This window comes from Panthera uncia, chromosome F1 (genome assembly GCF_023721935.1).
Source record: "Panthera uncia isolate 11264 chromosome F1, Puncia_PCG_1.0, whole genome shotgun sequence".
Classification (NCBI taxonomy): domain Eukaryota; kingdom Metazoa; phylum Chordata; class Mammalia; order Carnivora; family Felidae; genus Panthera; species Panthera uncia.
The window spans coordinates 66,835,791-66,852,757 of NC_064813.1; the positions used below are offsets into that span (position 1 = coordinate 66,835,791).

The 16,967-nt window shown below is 63.5% G+C and overlaps 2 protein-coding genes across 6 annotated transcripts in view; one reads left to right on the forward strand and one right to left on the reverse strand.

The window, feature by feature from the left end:
* Positions 1-3,317, forward strand: part of ADAR (adenosine deaminase RNA specific) — a 39,892-nt gene extending 36,575 nt beyond the window's left edge. For all 5 annotated transcript variants that reach the window (XM_049634917.1, XM_049634914.1, XM_049634916.1 and 2 more), the window contains 3 exons: positions 195-307; positions 643-770; positions 906-3,317. In XM_049634917.1, coding sequence (XP_049490874.1) covers positions 195-307; positions 643-770; positions 906-1,143 — 479 coding nt within the window. In that variant the 3' untranslated portion in view covers positions 1,144-3,317. The remainder of the gene's footprint in view (positions 1-194; positions 308-642; positions 771-905) is intronic.
* Positions 3,318-7,622: 4,305 nt separating this feature from the next.
* Positions 7,623-15,584, reverse strand: CHRNB2 (cholinergic receptor nicotinic beta 2 subunit). Its single transcript, XM_049635087.1, has 8 exons — positions 15,545-15,584; positions 14,599-14,775; positions 13,454-13,522; positions 13,255-13,400; positions 13,028-13,072; positions 12,474-12,583; positions 10,845-11,724; positions 7,623-7,819 (listed from the first exon to the last, which is right to left on the reverse strand). The coding sequence occupies exons 1-8, from the start codon at positions 15,582-15,584 to the stop codon at positions 7,649-7,651; spliced, it is 1,638 nt and encodes a 545-aa protein (XP_049491044.1). The 3' UTR covers positions 7,623-7,648.
* Positions 15,585-16,967: the final 1,383 nt, after the last annotated feature.

Sequence of the window (16,967 nt, forward strand, 5' to 3'; positions counted from 1 at the left end):
GGGGCGGGCTCGGCGCAGGCGCTCACCGGGCGGGTCTCGCAGTGGCTCACGGAAAGCAGGCTCCAGCCGCAGCGTCGCCCGCCTGGAGCCCGGAGTGCCTGCGGGCGCGGGGCGCCGCCTCCGTCCTCACGGCCCCACCGGGACCTTCTTCACGCTCCCTGCACAGACGGGCATGGTTTCCTCTTTGCACCCAGGTTACCTGTTCAGCCAAGGGCATCTGACTCGGGCCATCTGCTGCCGTGTGACCAGGGACGGGAGTGCCTTCGAGGACGGACTGCGGCCCCCCTTTATCGTCAACCACCCCAAGGTGTGTGGCCCCATCTGCTTCCCCTTGATGTTTTCTCCCGTCCGCGTGAGCCTGTCCGTGGCACCCCTGTATCCGCTGTGGGCAGGGGATGTCCCGGGGGCTAGTCCCTCTGTCCCCTTGGATGCTGAGGGCTTGCTTTTCTGTCTGCAGCCCGTTTGAGTCGAGCAGGGCTCAGTGAGTCTGGTCTTCAGACAGAACCCTAGATAGGGGGAGGGATCCCGGCCCCCCCCCCCCCCCCCCCCCCCCCCGCCGTGTGTTGGGAGTCCCCAGTCCCTGCCACAGGACCTTCTCCTGGAAGTCTCCATCTTTCCCGTCACTCCCGGGACCCATCCCAGGTTGGCCGCGTCAGCGTGTACGACTCCAAGAGGCAATCCGGGAAGACGAAGGAGACCAGCGTCAACTGGTGCCTGGCTGACGGCTACGACCTGGAGATCCTGGATGGGACCAGAGGCACCGTGGACGGGTGAGGAGCCGCGGGCCGCCCCGTCTGCGTTCCCCAGAGCTCAGCGGCCGCTTGGCGGCTGCCCCCTGTACCTCCCCCACCGGGCTCCCCTCCCTCTCTGTCCCCGGGCAGTGCTGAGCTCTCTTGTTCCTCCAGGCCGCGGAACGAGCTGTCCCGGGTCTCCAAAAAGAACATTTTCCTCCTGTTTAAGAAGCTGTGCTCCTTCCGGTACCGCAGGGACCTGCTCAGACTCTCCTACGGGGAGGCCAAGAAGGCGGCCCGCGACTATGAGGTGGCCAAGAACTACTTCAAGAAGGGTCTGAGGGACATGGGTTACGGGAACTGGGTCAGCAAGCCCCAGGAGGAGAAGAACTTTTACCTCTGCCCCGTGTAGCGGGCCGGGCGCCGCAGGGTGGGCGCGAGGCGGGCTGTGCTGTCCTGTGGGGGTGGGGGCGGGGGCATGCTGGGGACACCGGGAACTGGGTTCCTGCGTGCCCGGCCTCTGGGGGGGGGTGCCCACCCCTGCCCTGCCTGCGGGGGCGGCGGGAGGCGCGCCTTCTCTTCCCGCCACGCAAGCACGAGGGTCCTCGCCCACGACCCGCCCAGCCCCACTTGGCTCCCGCTGCCCCTCCCTGTGTTTGCCATCGACCTGTTGCCATCTTGGCCGGGGCCCCGTCAGCTCTGAGTCCTGGCAGCGCTGGGGGCTTCAGCGGCGGACTCTGTCCGCCCCCCGACCCCCTCCCCGCCGGCTCCCCGCGGCCCTTTTGCGATCCCCTCCTTCTGATCACGGAGTTTCTCCTTTTCCTCCCAGAGGGTGAGAGGCGAACTTAAGCGGGCGAGACATCCAGGAGTCCGTCAGTCCCGGGGCCGTGGGGTCAGCGACCTTCGGGCCTTGCACTTTAGCGGGCACAGGGGGCGGGGCGGCCGGGAGGGCTGGCGCAGCCTGGGAGTCCCCCAGCGATAGCAGAGGGCCCTGTGGGGCGACGCCGACCACCCAGGGGGCACAGACCCGCCTCGCCAAACCACCAGGCCGCAGCTGTCCTCCTGAAGCATTCCTAGGGATTTGTCCTGCCAGCAGGGGACAGCAGGGCCACAGACCCCAACCCACTGGTGGCAGAAGTCCTCCGAAACAGGTCCTCCCCGCTCAGATAATCAGGACTTAGAACAAGGGCACAATGTCACGTTGGGTCAGATCACTGTACCGCCCGCGTGTTTCTCGTGACCGTGACGCCAGCGAAAGTTGACGAAGTCGTGGGTAAACGAAGAGTTTTTAAAAATGTCATAAGTGTTGATTCTTAACTGCTACAGATAACCTGTAATTGCACAGATTTAAAAGTCAGACTTAATTTTCCATTTATCCAAGTGCTTTTGTCTGCGAGGTAGCTTCAGGAGGGCCGGTCACAGGCCTGAGGTCTCCTTGCCCGTTAGGGACCCTTTAGAGGCTGACACTCGACAGCACTTGTAGATGAAACAGCAGCTCGTCCTAAAGCCCCGTGAGGCGGGACCCCGTCCGCACCTCCAGCCAGCGTTGACTCCCGTGGTCCCAGCCCTCCGTCTCCCCGGAGTCCAGCTCTGGGCCCGAGTCAGCCGGACGCGCTCCAGACCTGTGCCCGGGCCCTGCCCCTCCAGACCCGAGCCCGCCTCCGGGTGGTGGCCGTGTGTGTCCGAGAATGCTCCACGCCGGCGCCCCGAGGAGCCTGTCCCCCGCCCCCCGCACCCCCACACTGCCGCCGAGGCGGCCCCGTCTGCCCCCACCTCTTCAGCAGTAGATACGCCCCCCTTCACACTTCTGTTCTTGTGGCTACTGTTTCCTCTGTGCTTTGGACCAAAAACTGACCAAAATAAAAAAAAAAACCCAAGTTTTTAAAGCATACTGAAGATGTCTTTGTGGAACAGCCAAGTGTCCCAAGGAACCGGTAGGGAAACGGTGCCCGTCCCCGGGCGGAGGCGCCTCGGAACCTGCGGCCCCCGCTCCGCCTTGGGCGTTAGGACCCCAGCTCTGACCCAGCTGCCTCCTCTTTAACTGGCAGCACGCGGCCCTCAGAACCCCAGCCCCGCGCCCCGAGGTCAGAGGCGCCGTCGCAAACTTGTCGCCTTCGGTTTCTGCGGTAGGAAGAGGTTCCTGCCGGAGACGCTGCTGTGCGGGGACGTCCCCCCCCCCCCCCACCGCGCCCCTGCACCCCCGCCCGCCCCCGCAAGGCTGGACGGGGCAGAGCTCCCTCCTGCCCTGCTCTACTTTCTTGTCCGGTGTTTGTTTTTAGTGACCAGGACGCCCTCTTCCTTTTTTTTTAAATGATCTTTGTAGTTGGTTCGTCCGGACCATGGCTGTCGTGCCCCCTCCGGTTATCACTTGTGAAACGTGTCACCGCTGAAGCTATTTCCTGTACTCACGTGGAGAGGCTCTGTGGGTTTGGGTCCTGGTGTGACCCCAGGCGCTGGGTGGGAAGAGCCCAAGCTCAGGCTTGGTGTGGCCGTGGCTGCGGTTCTGCTCTTATGTGTCCCTTGGTAACAGTGACTCACGTTATACATTCCTCAGAAATAAAAAAGGAGACTCTGAATTGTTAGAAAGCGTGCGGCCGTGGCTTCCTGGTGGGGGGACCTGGGGACGGAAGGAGCTGTGGTCCTGGGGAGGGACTGGGGACAGAGGGGCTGTGGTCTTGGGGGTGGGGGGACCGGGGACAGATGGAGCTGTGGTCCTGGGGTTCGGGGCTGGGGCCCACCCCCACACGCCCTTCCTCACGAGCCCACCGGACGGACGGCATGCCCCCCGGCCCAGAGCAGGGACACTCTTGGAGATGACCGCCCTGCCCCCACAGGGCACCCGCCCCCGGCTGCTGCTCGGTCTGGCCCCCAGGGCCTGCAGGGAAGCCCATACTTGGAGCGAAGTCCCAGGAGACCCGCCGTGGCTTCCCCTGCTTTGCGTGTGGAAGGCACTGGACTGTTCCTCCCACTTGAGTTTCCGAGAGGACTCACCCCTGTCCACGTGGTAATTTAGTCCACGGTCTATACCAGATCCAGCCGAAGTACCTGACGGGGAGGCTGAGTCCCAGCGAAGCCTCCTTCCCCGTCCGCTATGCAGATGGGACAGTTGAGGCCGGGAGGGCCAGTGACGTGTCCAGGAGCACATTAGGGACCACAGTTCTGCATGGCTGTCACTCGTGGTCCGTGAGACCCCGAGCCGAGTCAGCTGGACAGGTTTCCAAAGACCTCGAAGGGGAACATCTGCCCCACCCGGAACCGACCAGGAGCCCGTCAGGCGGCTCCTGGTCCCACGCGGAGGGCAGGGTACCCTTCACACCTAGTGCAGGTGCCGGGCGCGTGTGCAGAGGGAACGAGATGGCCCCCGCCCCCACACCAAGTGGGCTGGGAAGCAGGGCCGCCCACGGGGGCCCACGGGTGTCCTCGGCTCGTCTCAGGTGCGAGAGGCCCACAGTTGAACGCCACTTCTGGGTTGGGCCCACGGCAGAGGGGGCTCACGCGGGCCGCAGCTGTGAGGGGACCTGTGAGACCTGGCCAGCCTGCCTCCGGCCCCTTCTTTGAAAGGGACCCTCCCCCCAGAGCTCCCTCCCCCCCCAGGAGCTAGTTCTGGGCTCTGTGACTCGGGGCCCGGCCGCTCGGCCGCTTCCTTTCCGTCCGATGGGTGTCCGCGTAGGGCCCAGAGCAGTACTGGAGTTACGGCTGCTCCCCAGTCTCGTACCATCTGTCACGCCTCACGAGTCGTTCCTCCAGCAGGTCCCGGGTCCCTGAATTTGCCAACCCCAGCCCCCAAATACGAGACAGACAAGACAGCTTTGGAAACCTCTTTCTTTACGAGAACGTGAAGTTCCTAGTGCGTCTGGCCTGGAGTTGGCTAGGACCGGTGCAAATACTCCAGGAGCACAGACGAGGGAGACCAAGGCCAGTGCGGGGGCAGGGGGCGCAGGGAGGGTGGGTGGGCGGGAGTCGCAGCGACACCTAGACCTACAGTCCCTTAGGAGCCGCGTGACGGCCAGCCGGGCCGCTGGGCCACACACCGAAGGTGCCGATTCACGCTCCGGCCTGGGCGGGTGACGGGCAGGTGACGGCAGCCCACACACCGGGGAGCAGCCGGCTGAGAGCCGGAGTCCGCTCCGGCCAGGGACTGGGTTCACCGACGCCCTAGCCTTCCCCCAGCCGCCCCCCACCGTCCCTCCGCCTCTCTGAGGCGGCTTCTGTGTCGGCGGGAGCCCCCTGCCTGCAGGCCGTCCGGGAACAAGGGCCTGGGGCTGGAGGAGGCAGGAGTCGAGCCCCCAGATCCTGCCTCTGCCCTCCCTGCACAGCCCTCTGTCTGCGGAGAAGGCCCGTCAGGCGGCCGCCGATAGACTGCTCGCCTCCTGCCGCAGCGCCGGCCGTCAAAAGCAGAGTCGGACAGCGTGGTTGGCACACGGCCTGTGGCCCCGCCGTCCCCGGGAGAGACGGGCCAGTCACTGCCTCGGCGCCCCCTGACGGCACAAGGGAAGAGGAGGGGCTGTGCCTGTCCCCAGTTCCCAACCCCCCGAGGGCTCAAACCCTGCTGCCCTCCCCTCCCCGCAGCGGCAGGGGCCCCAAAGGGCGGCGCCCAGACATGGGGAAATGGCACCGCCCCAAGGGCCCAGCCCGGTGACCCCGTCGTACGCAGCCGTCTGTCTTTCCGCGCTCCAGCCCTCAACCAGCTCTGCCCTCCCCGTTTTACAGACGAGAATGAGCAAGGTCACGGCAAAGCGCTGTCGGTCTCCAGGCCTTGTTTTCCTCATGTGTCAGATGCCCACGAAACGCTGGGCAAGCTGCCAACTTAGACCCCTCTAGCGTTTTTGGTGACTTACTTGGACAACAGCCACTCGCAGGAAGCACTTAACGCAAGGCCAGGCGCAGCGGCAGCTGACAGGGCCCTCCGCGTGGCCCAGGCCTTGACGAGGGGCGGGGAGAGCCAGGAGGGAAGGCCTCCGGCGGGCACCCCACCCTCCAGGGGGAGGGCTCTTTCCAGTTGGTGTTCTGGTTCCTGGACTTTCCCAGGACTCTGAGTTTGCCGTGGGTCCAGGCATAATGCAAGCAAGTCTCAACTTGCTGCTCTAGAACGGGGGGGGGGGGGGGGGGGGGGGGGGGGGGGTCCACGGGGCCAAGACACCCCCCTCAGGAGAGATGAGCCCATTCTGGCAGGCGGGGACGCATGCCGAGGCACACCTGGCCCAACTACTGGCCGGACATCCGCGGCCAGGACAAGCCTAGATCGGCCCAGGGGCTACAAGCTCGCACCCGTGTTGGGAGGAGCTGACCCGGGAGGGAGGCCAGGGTCAGGGCTGGAGCACAGCCCAGGAACAGGACGGCGCTTTGCAGAAAGCTCTCCAGAGAGAGGCATGGCCGTCAGACCCACCGAGCATGCCCCGCAATGTTCTCCAGTCCCCAGCTCCCCAGTCCCCGCCCTGCTTCAGGGGCCTTGCTTTGCTCAAGGAAGAGACACGGGGTAAGGGAGGGTCTGCGAGGGAGGCTTTCAGGACAGTCAGGTGAGCCCAGCGCCCCAGCTCTGCCTGCCCCCCGACCGCACGTTCGCGAAGCCTCTGCTTCGTGCCAGGGACCGACTGGGCTTCTTGGAGAACCTCCCTTCCTCCTCGGCACCCCCCCCCCCCCGCCGAAGAGGTAGTCCCGCCCCCATGGTAGAGATGGGGGCTCCGAGGCCCCGCAGGGCAAACAGACTTGTTCCCGTGGCTGAGCGAGCAGGTGGTGGGCCAGGACTAGAATCCACACTGAGCCCGTCTGGCCCCGTGGCCTGTGCCGTGTGCGCCCCCACCCGATGGCACTGCCCCCACCTCTGCGGTGCCTGCCGAAGCGGGAGGCCGGCTGGGATGCGGAGGACAGCACGGCGTGCCGGCCGGCCCTTTGGCTACGCGGGGCGGACTGACCCCTCCGTGGCACCGAGGACGGGCTGGGACCGCAAATCGGAGCCACTCACGTGGCAGGGAGGGGGGCAGGAGGCCCATCGGAGGCCTGTTGACTGGGCTGAGAGGCCAGGGGGTCCCCAGCTGGTCGCTGGGAGCAGGGAGCGGACACGGCCTCCGGGGGCCCGGGGACAGAGGCAAAGACCGTGCCGCGTGAGGAGCCGGAGGCGGCAACACGACGCGCCTCACCCCAGCTCGGGTCTGGCCGGCGGGGGAGGGCTGGGGCGGCGCCACCGCTTCCTGCCCGGCGCCCTCTGCGGAGGGCACGGAGGCTGGGTCAGCTTAAAGCCGACAGCTTTGGTTTCCCGACTCAAACGCCCGGTCAGTTCAGGGGGCCAGAAGCAGGCGGCGAGCTCGCACTGCGCACCCTCAGAACTCAGAGGCTCCCCCGATACCCAGCCTTGCCCCCCACACCCTGGCCTGAGCAAGGAAGGGGTGCAGAGGGAGCTGGGGCTCTGGGGCCCCTTAGGAGCGGAGGGCTGTGGGGCTGGGCTGGAGGGCCCCCCCCCCCAAGGAATCCGACCACAGCGCCAGGTGAGCCCCCGGGCAGACGCCCCCGCCCGGGCGCTGTCCACGCATCGGGCCACACTCAGGCCCGCCCCCGGCCCCTCCCTCCCTGTGCCCGAAAGGTCGGGTGGCACTCCATCAGGTCGGCCGGAGTCGGCCCCGCCCTGCCACCCTGCCCCGCCCCGGCCCCTCCCCTGCCACTCCTCCCTCGGCGTGGAAGGCCCACATCCCCATTCTCCCTCCTCAGCCTTCGTGCGCCACCAGCCTGCCTGGCAGGTGCAAGGGGACAGGCCGGCCGCCGCGTGCCACAGGTGCTGGGGAGGGGCCCGGGGGGGCGGGAAAGAATGGATCTGCGGCAGCCTCCCCCCCCCCCCGCCCCCGCCCCCAGCTCACTTGTCCCACCTCCGCCCCAACTACTGGCAACAGAGGGCACGGGCGAAGGAGCGCGGGCCGGGGAGGGCCTCACTTGGAGCTGGGCGCCGAGCGGTCCGCGTGCAGGAAGGCGGCGGCGGCGAAGTTCTGGAAGAGAGGCTGCAGGAACATGCCGATGGTGCCAGAAACGCAGACAAAGACAAAGATCCACAGGAAGAGACGGTCGATCACCATGGCGACGTACTTCCAGTCCTCGCTCACCTGGACGGAGGGGCAGGGGGCCGCGGGGTGAGAGGGAACAGGTATAAGCCGGTCTCACTACACACACACCGCCCCTCTCCCTCCGTGACCCCAGACTGACGTTTCCAAAGTTGCCCTGCTCAGAAGCCTCTAGCGGCCCGTCCGCGCTCGCAAGGGTGCCAGTGACATCCGAAGGGCACCGCCGTCCGCCGCCTTGCGAGCCACACTCACCGAAGCCCAAGTCGTGCTCTCAAGGCTCTGTGCCTCGAGCCTCCTTTCTGTCTAGAATCCTGATCTTCCCTTCTCCGCCTGGCGAACTCCTACACATCCTTTCAAGCCCAAATCAGATGTTGCCTCTTGTACAAAGTGCTCTTCCCTGTTACTCCTGCTCAGAGTGAACGCCGTCCCCCTGGACACCGTGTGCACATGTCCTCCACGGTATTTTTCCTGCACCGTGTCCCCACTTGGATTTGCACGTCTGCCCCCACCCCCACCCCAGCCAGCGGGGAGGTCCTAAACCACAAGGACCCTATCTGATCCGTCGTGTAACCCCAGCGTCTGCAACAGACTGCCAGCGAATGCTGCCTCTGCGGGCCTCGCTCTTCGCGGCCGCCGGGGGAGCCCCATCCCTCAGCACCACCTCCGGCACGGAGGCTGAGGACTGGTCCCCAGATGGGACCAAATCGGTCGGAAAGAGAATAACCCCTGGGTCCGACCGCTGCCACAGGGCCTGCACGAAGGGCCGGGCTCCCCTCAGAGCCGCTCCACCCGGCCTGCGTCGGGGCCTTTGCACCCGCTCCCCCGGGGGCCTGGGAAGGAGGCAGCTTGAGCACTGGCTCACCTGTCACACCTGTGCCTACTGTGCACCTGGCACCAAGCCCTGGGGTATGACTGGGAGCAAGACAAACGCAGGCTGTGGCTGAGGGCGCAGACAGGCGGGACGGGGTGGCTACGCAGCGGCCGGCCCTCATAGGAAACAAAGGACAGACGCGCCATCTCAGGTGTGATCTGGGACGGCCTCTTGGAGGAAGTGACATTTAAGGTCACGTGATAAGCGGGAAGGACGTGGCTGTGGCAGGAACACAGTGAAGAAAGAAACAATCGGACAAACCCGAACCGGGACCTTCCGCCCGCATCCTCCCACATGTTGATGCCATGAAAAACAAAGCTGAGAAACTGCTGCAGGTCGAAGAAGAAGAAACAGGACAACGAAATGCAACTTGAGCTCCTGGGCTGGGGCGGGAAAGTGCTACAGAGACCATGACTGAGAAAACTGGGAACATCTTAATATGGGCTTCATAGCAGATTAAGACATTATATTAACTCTAAATTTCCTGAATTTGATCACTGAACCTGGTTGTGCGAGACGGTATCTCTGGTCTCGGGACAGACACCCTGAGGTACTTGGGATAAAGGGTCACGATGTCTGAGACTTACTCTCAAACAGGAGAGCAAAGATTAATAATAGTAATAGACTTTTAAAAAGACTTTCTTATTAAGTAGGCTCCACACCCAACCTGGAGCTTGAATTCACGACCCTGAGAGCAAGAGCAGCATGAGCTACAGACGTCCCAGTAAAAAGAAAGGGCATTCCAGGCGGAGAGAGGTGTGCAAAGGTCCTGAGGTAGCACAGAGCTTAGCTTGCTTAGGCCGGTCAGCCAGATGACCCAAGGACCCAAGCCAGGGAGACAAGGTACCACGTAAGGAGATATCGTGTATCTGGATGGAGCAGCTGACTGAGGGACACACCCAGGAGACCCTGCCCTGGGCCAGGCCTCCAGCCAGGGCAATAGAGTACAGATGCCAAGAAGGATTTTGGAGTCTGTGCTCACGGGACAGGATGTGTGCTGATTTGGATGCGGGGGGGGGGGGGGGGTTAAGGGAGAAAGAGAGGGGTCAAGGAGCACTGCAGTTTCTGGTCTGAACCACCGGGTGGACGGGATGCCATTTACTAAAAGGTGGGAAGGCTGCGGGTCCGGTATAGACGGAGCACTGGGGCTTGGACGAGGAGAGTCTGAGGCGTCCAAGTAGGCCACTGCGCCCCGGGCACCCAGCGCAGTGCGCGCGCGGCACAGAACGGACTGCGGCAAGGGCGGGGGGACGGGTGGCTGCGCCCCGCACACCCCGCCTGCATCTCCCACGTGGCCTCGGCAGCCGAGGCTCCCGCCGCAGGTCCCCGGGCCCGGGCCCGCCCTGCGCCCATCGGGAACGTACCCCGCTCCCTGGCCAAGCCCCCGGCTCCCAGAACAGGGCACAGAAACGCCAGGCTCTGAAGCCGCACCTCCCCCCCGGCCCAGCCCCTCACGGTAGTGCTGGAGGCGCCCCTCTTCGCCGCCCCCAAACCGGAACGGCCGCATCCCGGCGGCGGAAACCTGGCCCGTCACCATGGCAACCACTGCGGAGCCACAGCCTGGACGCGGCCCGGGTACCGGAAGCCTGACCGCCCAAAGCGGGCGGGGGGAAGGCGCCCGCAGAACTCTCCCCCTGCGCGGTCTCGCGGCTCACGGAGCAAAGAGCCGGGTGTGCGCAAAGCGCAGGGTGCTCCGGGAAGCCCTCGCCTCCACCGGCCCCTCCTCCAAAACGATTTCTCCGGGTCCGGCCCCCCCGGGGCCCAAAGGCGCAGATAGGGGTCCGGGACTTGGGACTGTCCTCCCCGCGGAACCTCTTCTCCCCTCCCCCCACCCCCGCCCCGGCCGTCCTCGGTTCTGCCGCGCCCCCCCCCCGCCCCGCGCGGTGGGGCGCACGGGCGACTCGTGCCCTTTGTGCCCAGAGCTGCGATGGTCACATCACCAACTGGGGCTTGGGGGGCGAGCGGGGGCGAGCGGGGGCCACCGGCCGGCCGCCAAGCCGTAAAGGCCCCCAACGCGTCCCGGGTCGTGCGCGCCCCCCACCCGCAACCCGGCCCGGTCCGGTCCGCTTCCCGGAAGCCCACGGAGAAGGCCACGCCCCCCGCACTCCCGGCAGCCTCGGCACCGCCTCCCGGCAGCCCACGGAGAAGGCCACGCCCCCCACGCTCCCGGCAGCCTCGCGCGGCGGCGCCACTCACGCTCTGGTCGTCGTCCTCGCTGCGCACGTGGTCCGCGATGAAGCGCACTCCGTCCACCGCCGCGCGGAGCCCGCAGCCTTGCGCCGGGCCCGTCGGCTCCCCGGGGGCTTCTCGGAAGAGGAGGGCGCCCGCCTCGCGCTCGCGCTGGCGCCGCCGCAGGCGCAGGCGCTGGCGGGCGCAGCGGTGGCGCGGCTGCTGCATGAAGAGCAGCGCGGGCAGCTTCTCCAGGAACACGACCTTGACCCAGGGCGCCATGGTGTGCGTGGTGGGCGAGCGGTGGTGCACGTTGAGCACGCACACGCTGGTGACGATGGAGAAGGTGACCAGCACCATGGTGAACATGAGGTACTTGCCCACCAGCGGCACGTCCAGCGAGGTGGGCGGCACGATCTTGGAGATGAGCAGCAGGAAGACGGTGAGCGCCAGCAGCACGGAGATGCACAGCGTCATCTTCTCGCCGCAGTCGGACGGCAGGTAGAAGACGAGGATGGCCAGCGAGGTGATGAGCACGCAGGGGATGATGAGGTTGATGGTGTAGAAGAGGGGCTTGCGCCGGATGATGAAGTCGTACGTGATGTCCACGTAGGTGGAGTCGTCCGGGTTCTCGTTGCGCCGGCCCGGCAGCGCCACGATGTCCCACTCGCCACTGGGCGTGAAGTCGTCCAGGCTGGCCACGTCACTCTTGAGCACCAGGTCGATCTCCGTGCGGTCGTAGGTCCACGAGCGGAACTTCATGGTGCAGTTCTGCTGGTCGAAGGGGAAGTGCTTCACCTCGATCTTGCAGGCGCTCTTGTAGATGGCGGGCGGCAGCCAGAAGATGCTGCCGTCGTAGGAGACCACGGCGTTGGAATAGAAGGACACCTCGTACATGCCGTCAGCGCTGCCAGAGGACGCGCACAGTGAGCCCCGGCTCCAGCGTGCCCGCACCCTACCGTCAGCCCAGCGCCGAGTGCGAGGAAGACTCGGGGTGGGAGACCCAGGTGTGAGGGTAACGCGCCAGGAGCGTACAGAGGTGCGGCAGGGAGTGAGCAAGAAGGGGAGTGGGTGAGTTGGTGGTCGGGAGGCCTGTGAGGCCTTTCAGAGGCAGAAGCGGGTGGATGAGGGGGGCTGTCCGCTACTTATCGCGCATCGCGCAAACTGGGTGCTCCACATGAGGGTGGAGAGTAAGGAGTCCCAAGCAATGACGGGGACAGAGGCAGGTGAGAGCGGGGCATGGACCCACTAGTGATGTGGGATCCTGAGGGTCAGCGGGGTTGTCGCAGGAAAGGGGACAGAACCCGGGGAGAAACCGGGACCGCCAGGCTCTTTGATCCTGAACGGTGTTCCAGGGAAGCGTTTTCTGGAATCAGCGAAGGCGCTGCAGCTGCCAGCCCTTGTTCGTATCCCACCGCGGCTCCAAACGCCAGGGGCTCCTATTTGGCTGGGAGGGCACTGGCCGTGGCCCAAATCGCCTCGGGGTCCACACCACCCCGCAGTGGTCTGGGCCTGTTTGCGTAGTGACTGTGTCTGTGCCAGTGAGAGGTCCCTTCTCTTCCCAGCATGAGCTGATGTAGTTTCCCCAAGACCCCTTCCCTCCCAGAGCATCCTGGTCATCTCCACCCGCCTTCCCGTTGCTCCCAGGCCACCTACTTGTTGTATAGGACCACATCCGGCAGCCAGATGTGCTTGGAAGGGAGCCGAACCTTCTTCATGTTGTCGAACTCCTCAGGCTTCCAGGTGAGGCGATAATCTTCCCATTCCTGGGAAAGGGGGAGAGAGCATTGCCAGCCTTGACCTTGGTGGGGCTCAAGGTCAAGGACAGAGACTGGGAGGATGGGGCATCTGGCTTGAGGAGGCTTTTAAAACCCACTCCCTCCTGACAGTGACTTCTCTGCCCAGCCAATGTGGCTCATAAAATACGTCCTCATTTAATTTGACATCTAAGCCAAGATATTAGAATCTACATTTTACAAATAAAATGGATCTCGCAGATCTTAACATGTTCAAAGTCACAGAGCTGGTGAGTGGAAGAACCAAGATTCAGATCAGTTATTTAGGAATCCAAAGTCTATACCGTTCTGCCTTTCTTGAGGAGATTAAAAGAGGAAAAAGCGCATACAAAAAAAAGGTGGGGGGGCGGGGGCGGGAGCGGGTAGGAGGAAAGAGGAGACCGGGGATGTGGGCCGGGCAGGAAGAGCACTAACCTGGGTCAGCCAGACATTGGTGGTCATGATCTGTTCCCGCTCATGCTGCAGAGAAGAGAAGTTGCTGCTGAGAAGGCCCCCCAGCAGGCAGGCTCACTACAAGCACCCGCGCCCTTCCCATACCTCCCCAAGCCTTGGGAACTCCAGAGGAATAAGCACAAACATGAGCACAATCTTGGCTCTTCAGATTTCAGTGGCTGGGCAGAGAGTTTGGGACCCGTACTCACCACACTAATGAGCTGGGCCAGCGACACCATGAGCTGTACGGTCACCAGCTCAGAGCCATTGGTGGCTGGGCGAATGAGCTTGTTGTACCGGGAAGGATCTAGAAGGTGCTCCACTAGCCGCTCCTCCGTGTCAGTACCCCGGACGCCTGGGCAGGGGAGTGGGGGGCAGGAAGGAAGGAAGTGGGCAAGGGGGGCCCACCTAGCATCCCGCTCTCCCTAGCCAAGTGGGCCAGCCAGGCTGAGACAGCAGCGTCCCGCTGCTCCATCCCTAAGGATACAGCAAAATGCCTAGGTCAGCCCGTGGGGGCCCCTCATGGCGAAGCCGTTCTCTGAGATCACTGACCGGGGAGACCAGGGAGCCCCACACAGATGTCTCCAGAGTAGGAACCCATTCCTCAAGGATTGTGGAGACCTACTCTTCCTGCAAGGTCTCAGACAGTGGTCTCAAACGACTGGAGATTTCATGTTTTCATGGCTTCTCCTGAAAGATCCCTGCAGTTCGAGGAGAGTTTGGGATGGTGATGAAAGGGAACGGCTATTTATATCACACCACACGACCTTTCTCCTCAGTCAGCGCCCATCTGTGTGTACAAGTAACATTATGTGCCTCCCCATGTGACTTTGGCTGTGACCCCACCCCACCCCCACCTTCAAAGGCACTGCTGGGTTGGAGAGGATAGCTGGGCTGGGCTGCCTGTGCTGTAGGTCGGACCCTGTGTTCAGTCCCAAATTCCACGCACGGGAGCCCACCTCCCATGGCATGCAGGCGTGGAAAACATTTAGTTGTGTAACCCCTTCACACCTGCCCCTCCTGCCCCTCCACATACTCTCTTGCAACTCTGCACCCATGTGCCCCACCCCCTCGAGCTCCTTCCTAGCCCTCAGCCTGGCCCAGCGACTTCCCTCCCAAGTCTTCTGTCCAACCCCACAAGAGAGTTGAGAAGTCACTTCTCGCCCCTTCCTGCCTTGCCCCTGCGGAGTGGCCAGACTCAGGAGCCCGACTTGGGGTACAGGAAACGCTGGAGAGCTAAGGGAGGGTGCCGATCCAGCTAGAGTACTTGTGAAAACGTTTCACGAGAAGTCGGGTGGCACCTCAACGGCAGCGTGTGCCCTCCTGACACCCCAGAAATCGCGGGGAGACCCCCCTCCCTCCTTCCTCTCTGGGCCCACGCCCTCCCCACCACCGTGGCCCGCATCTCTTTCGCTTCCTTGCATCGCTTACTCCTTCGGGGACATCCTCCTCCCGTTCAGTCCCCCAGGCGCCGCCCCCCCCCCCCGCGGACACCCCCAGCTCTGGGGGTCCCCCTCCCACCCCGGAGCTCGGGAGCCCGAGGCGGTCCTCACCTGCGCGCAGCCCGAGGAGGCCGCAGCCGAGCAGCAGCGCGGCGGGGCCGGAGCGCAGGGCCATGCCGCGGGCGGGGCGCTGTCCGCGGTGCTGAAGCCGCGCGGGCCGGGGCGGCCGGGCTGCGGGAGGGGGCCGGCGGGCGGAGGCTGTTCGGGCCGCTCTCCCCGGGAAGGCGACTGGGACGGAGAGGGGAGGAGTCTCCGCCCCGGAGGCGGAAGCGCCGGAGCCCAGAAAGAAAGGGGGTCCCCAGGTGGGACGTGCTTCTGCCCAGGCCGCGTGTGCGCGGGGCGGAAGCGGGCGGCCCTCTGCCCCCAGCAGCTCTGGAGCCGCTCAGCACCCGGGCACCCAGCGCCGGAACGAGGGGGCGGGATTCGGGAGGAGCTCTTGGCGTTGCCGCCCTCCTTGTTCGCTCTCACCAATCCAAGCGGTCCTGCCTCTCTGGAAGGACGAGGGTTCCGCCGAGCAAAGGCATTTCAGGTCCTCAAAGAGACAGGGGACTCTGGGCTTGCCGTTTTAGAAAAGCGAGTGTGGAAACAGAACCCCCCCCCCCCCCACACACACACCTGTCCCGTTCTCCGCCTCCATAAGCTCCCTCAGAGGCCAACCTCCTGCCCTCCCCCAGGGGGCCTCAGGTGGGGACACCTAGACCTGGCCCCGAGAGAAGGCAACTTTCAAGAGCGGCCCTTATCAGTTAGTCCTGCCCATTCCCCTCCAGTCCAGTCTTCGGCCTCTGTGTCACAAAGGGGATCCGAGGACCACATCACACAGGCCAGCCGGAGAAGGAAAGCAACCGTGAGACAGAGAGGGTTCACAACTCAGCGACATCTTTGATAGGAAGAGCCCGGAACGTTTAGTTTCCGAGCCAATAAAGGCTTCCCTTTTTCCTTGGGTGGATTTTTGTCACTTACGACTAAAACTTTCCTGACTAGAGCAGCCTTACCGCACATGCAGGCTCCGTCTTACTCCGTCTCTTCTTCAGCCTCATCGAGACCACTATGTGCAGCCCCCACCCCGACTACAGGTGCGCTCTAGAAGATCGTGAACATTCTCCACCCCACCCCCACCCCATCCTTCACACCTCAGGGCCTTTTGAACAGGGCGTTCCCTTGGCCCTTTTATAAACCACCTTCTGTTTATTTGAACACTTGACAGAAATGTCAGTTCCTCAAGGAAGGAGTATTTGACCGAGGACTAAGCCCAGCGCCCTGCTCTATGTTTGCAGAGGATGTCCATCCAATGAACGAATCCGTCTAAGGCAGTGGCGGTCTCCGCTGCTGAATCATGAACCAGCACAGCGCCCCGCTTCTCATGAGGGCTTGACAAATAGGAAAAGGGCTAGTGCAGGACCAACACCTTCCAGTGTGTAGGGGAAATCCCTTTTTAAAAGTTCAGCTAAGGGGCGCCTGGGTGGCTCAGTAGGTGAAGCGTCCGACTCCAGCTCAGGTCACGAGCTGGAGCTCAGGTCAGCTCAGGTCAGCTCAGCTCGTGAGTTCGAGCCCTGCATCGGGCTCTGTGCCGACAGCCTGGAGCCTGCGTCAGATTCTGTGTCTCCTTCTCTCTGCCCTTCCCCTGCTCGGGCGCGCCCTCTCTCAAAAATAAACATTAAAAAAATCTTTTTTTGAAAAAAGTGGAAGTTCAGCTAAAAGCAACTTATTTGACACGTCCTCAGTCCTGATATTGAAGAGCAAAAATAAGACAAGTACCAGAAAAGGAGTGGGTGGCCACAGGCCCTCTGATGCACGTGGGAGTGGACACACACACACACACACACACACACACAAACATGTAATGATCTACTAAGAATTAAAAAAATCTTAGAAGCAAGGAAAGAGTGGAGAATAAAAGCCTTAAGGAAAAGAAACGTGTGCAGTCACTCCTTTTGGTGAAAGGGTCAAAGGTCGGAAAGAGACCCACCTTCAACAATGCAGATCAACATTTGTTGGGTGTCTACTGTTTTTCAAGGGTTGTGTGCGTCCTGAGACCCAGCTATGAAGGAGGCCCAGTGCGGTGGCCGCCCTAGCAGGGGCAGGGACATGGTGTTCTGGAGGCACAGAGCAGGAAGGTCACGGGGTCTGAACACATGCAGGAAGTGGAGATAAAACCCAGCACTGAAAGAGGAGAAAGCCAGTAAGCCAGGCTGCCGAAAGGCTCTTCAAAGACCTGAACAGGAGGGACAGGGAGCCGTACGTGCAGATGTCCTCAGTACTTGCCATCTCTCTGTTGGCGGACACGAGGTGGCCGGGGAAGGCCGTGAGTCTTCGCTCATGAACATCAGTCTCTGGAGTGGCTGCCTGTCTCTGTGGTGACAGACTAGCGGGTCTCTGCCTGCTCGAAGCCCTCGGTTGCTCCCTGGCGCTTTTGGGCCAGT

Excerpts from the sequence above, each read along its gene's own strand:
- CHRNB2 (XM_049635087.1), bottom strand. The coding sequence starts at position 15,584 with ATGAGGCTGAAGAAGAGACGGAGTAAGACGGAGCCTGCAT. Across the intron at positions 12,584-13,027 it reads CCAATGTCTGGCTGACCCAG|GAATGGGAAGATTATCGCCT; the intron begins GTTAGTGCTCTT and ends CCCCTTTCCCAG. Across the intron at positions 11,725-12,473 it reads GATGTGGTCCTATACAACAA|CGCTGACGGCATGTACGAGG; the intron begins GTAGGTGGCCTG and ends GTCCTCTGGCAG.